Source organism: Aplysia californica, unplaced genomic scaffold (assembly GCF_000002075.1).
Source record: "Aplysia californica isolate F4 #8 unplaced genomic scaffold, AplCal3.0 scaffold00044, whole genome shotgun sequence".
Classification (NCBI taxonomy): domain Eukaryota; kingdom Metazoa; phylum Mollusca; class Gastropoda; order Aplysiida; family Aplysiidae; genus Aplysia; species Aplysia californica.
Genome location: NW_004797314.1, coordinates 370,217 through 372,369, shown reverse-complemented (window position 1 = coordinate 372,369; position 2,153 = coordinate 370,217). Strand labels below are relative to the sequence as shown.

The window sequence follows — 2,153 nt, the reverse complement described above, 5'->3', positions numbered from 1 at the left end:
AAAGATTAATGTGGCATTGTGTAATTATGTTATGGTGTGTGTATGTGTTGAGAGTGTGTACGTGTGTGTGTGTGTGTGTGTGTGTGTGTGTGTGTGTGTGTGTGTGTGTGTGTGTGTGTGAATGAGTGCGTGTGCTGACTTATGTGATTTGCGGGATTGAAAGAGGAGAAAGAATAAATTAAAAACCAACAATAACCCATATCAACTCCCCTCTATTGTAGAATAATTATTTGAAATCAAAGAGCTCTCTTCTCCATACCCGATCGAAAACCCCATAAGTACAGTGAAAGCTATTTAATAAATCAACAGTCAAAATTACTTCTGTGTGAGAAAAGAACTAATTCGCACTTTACCTGCAGAAACTTCTTTACCGTCACGACATCGTTCTCTTTTAGGGCCTTTTCCAACTGCTCGCACTCAGTACTCAGGTCAAATATGGACGACGTGGCGCTGCTAGTTCGCCTGTAAAAACAACACAAACAATAAATAATGATATTCATAGCGTATTGTTAGGTTCATCTTTGGTGGCGTTGGTATATGGGGTTGACAGTGCTAGAAAGAGGAATGTAAAGAAAATGTCGTTTAGATAAATCATGAAATAATATATTATTAAATGAAGCCATACATGCGAAAGGATTTGTAAAAGAGGCTGAGATATTAGACATTAGGTGGGATGAACACTGAATATAATGCTCTTAACTATAGAGGGACTTATATCTAAATTCTTCTTCTTATATCTAGATTGTTGTTAGTTTTCGTGCTGCGGCAGCTATTAAACAGAGTAAAGTGTTAAAAGTTAGTCTATTCCATCTGGCTATGTCGTTCGGTTAAATCTCCCTGAATGTCACAGTTTCTGAGTTGAAATTTGTATAGGGCTAGTCCAAAATCTAGATGATTTATCATGCGATATTTCATTTTTTTTTACTTTGTTCTACTATTGAACAGACTGGCAGGCCTGTCTTAACCATCTACTCTCCTTCCTCACTGGAAACACTGAGTCTGAAAAGTTGTTTTTTTCGGGGGGAGGGGGGGGTGTACTCTGTTGTTTTTGTTCGTACTCTATTGAAATTACATTATGTGTTTGAATCGAATACCATAATTGTAGAATAAAACATATATTTTTGTTCAAGAAAAGTTGGGGCATAAACATTTTTTTTAAAGTATCGTGAAGACGTATTTACTTGAACACGACTTACATTGCTTTTCCAAGACAATCTAGTCGGATTGTTGCAGAAGGTTTATCTATGTCTAGATCCCGCCGGTGGTCTCGGGATCAGGCCGCAAGGTTTGTAACCGAAAGATCATCTGTAACTGAAAGATCATGGGTTGCAACCCCGTCAGGCGACCAATGATTTGTCCTTGGGAATGACACTTCGCACAAAGGTCCCTCATCTTACCCAAGTGGGAATGAGTATCGGTCTATGGATACCGAAAGATGTTGTCAGTTTATTAGTGTTCAAGTGCTTCATCAACTACTTAAATTGCATGTTTTCTAGAAAGCCGAGAATGTTTCTGGGGATTCTATAGTCTGCTGGGGTAATAATAGTTTAACCCTATCCGTACGCCCTGGGGTCTTTTGTACCCCAATGTTGTATTCTCCACATTTTGGAATACTTCTACTACGAAGATCTCTTTAAAACTTATAGTATTTCTCATATAATCATTTTAACAGACTGCTAAGCAAAGCGTACGGATCGGATTAACCTGTAAGTTTCCTCTTTGGAAAGTGGTGGGCACAGGTCGTAGAGGGGTGGAGGTTTTACACAGCGGCATTACAAGCCCCCCCCCCCAACCACATAAGTGGGTACATAATATTATGTGAAGTGACCGTTTGTATAGGAGACTGATTTTTACGGGCGGCCGTTTTAGCGGGTTCAACAGTACTTTTGATTTTAACCCTCAAAACCCCGCGTTTAAGTGGGTCAATATTCGTAGACAATGTTTAAAATACACTGGAGACGAAGCACTCTTCTCCTCTTAGAGACAATTATATATTCTGTTAATCAAACCAACAGACAAGGCAATTAGTCTGATTTAGAATTACATTATGCAGAAATGGAGACGAGTAACTGTTTTAGACAGCGTGCAGAATATCGATCTTGCACGAGCCCATGCAAAACAGTGATTTCTCTAGATTTCATCAGAAGAGGACC

General features: G+C 39.1%; 1 protein-coding gene across 1 annotated transcript in view; it reads right to left on the bottom strand.

The window, feature by feature from the left end:
* The window catches only part of LOC106011034, a 249,731-nt gene that overhangs the window by 245,410 nt on the left and 2,168 nt on the right, over positions 1–2,153 (bottom strand). Inside the window, exon 2 of the mRNA XM_035968178.1 lies at positions 354–462. Coding sequence (XP_035824071.1) covers positions 354–462 — 109 coding nt within the window. The remainder of the gene's footprint in view (positions 1–353; positions 463–2,153) is intronic.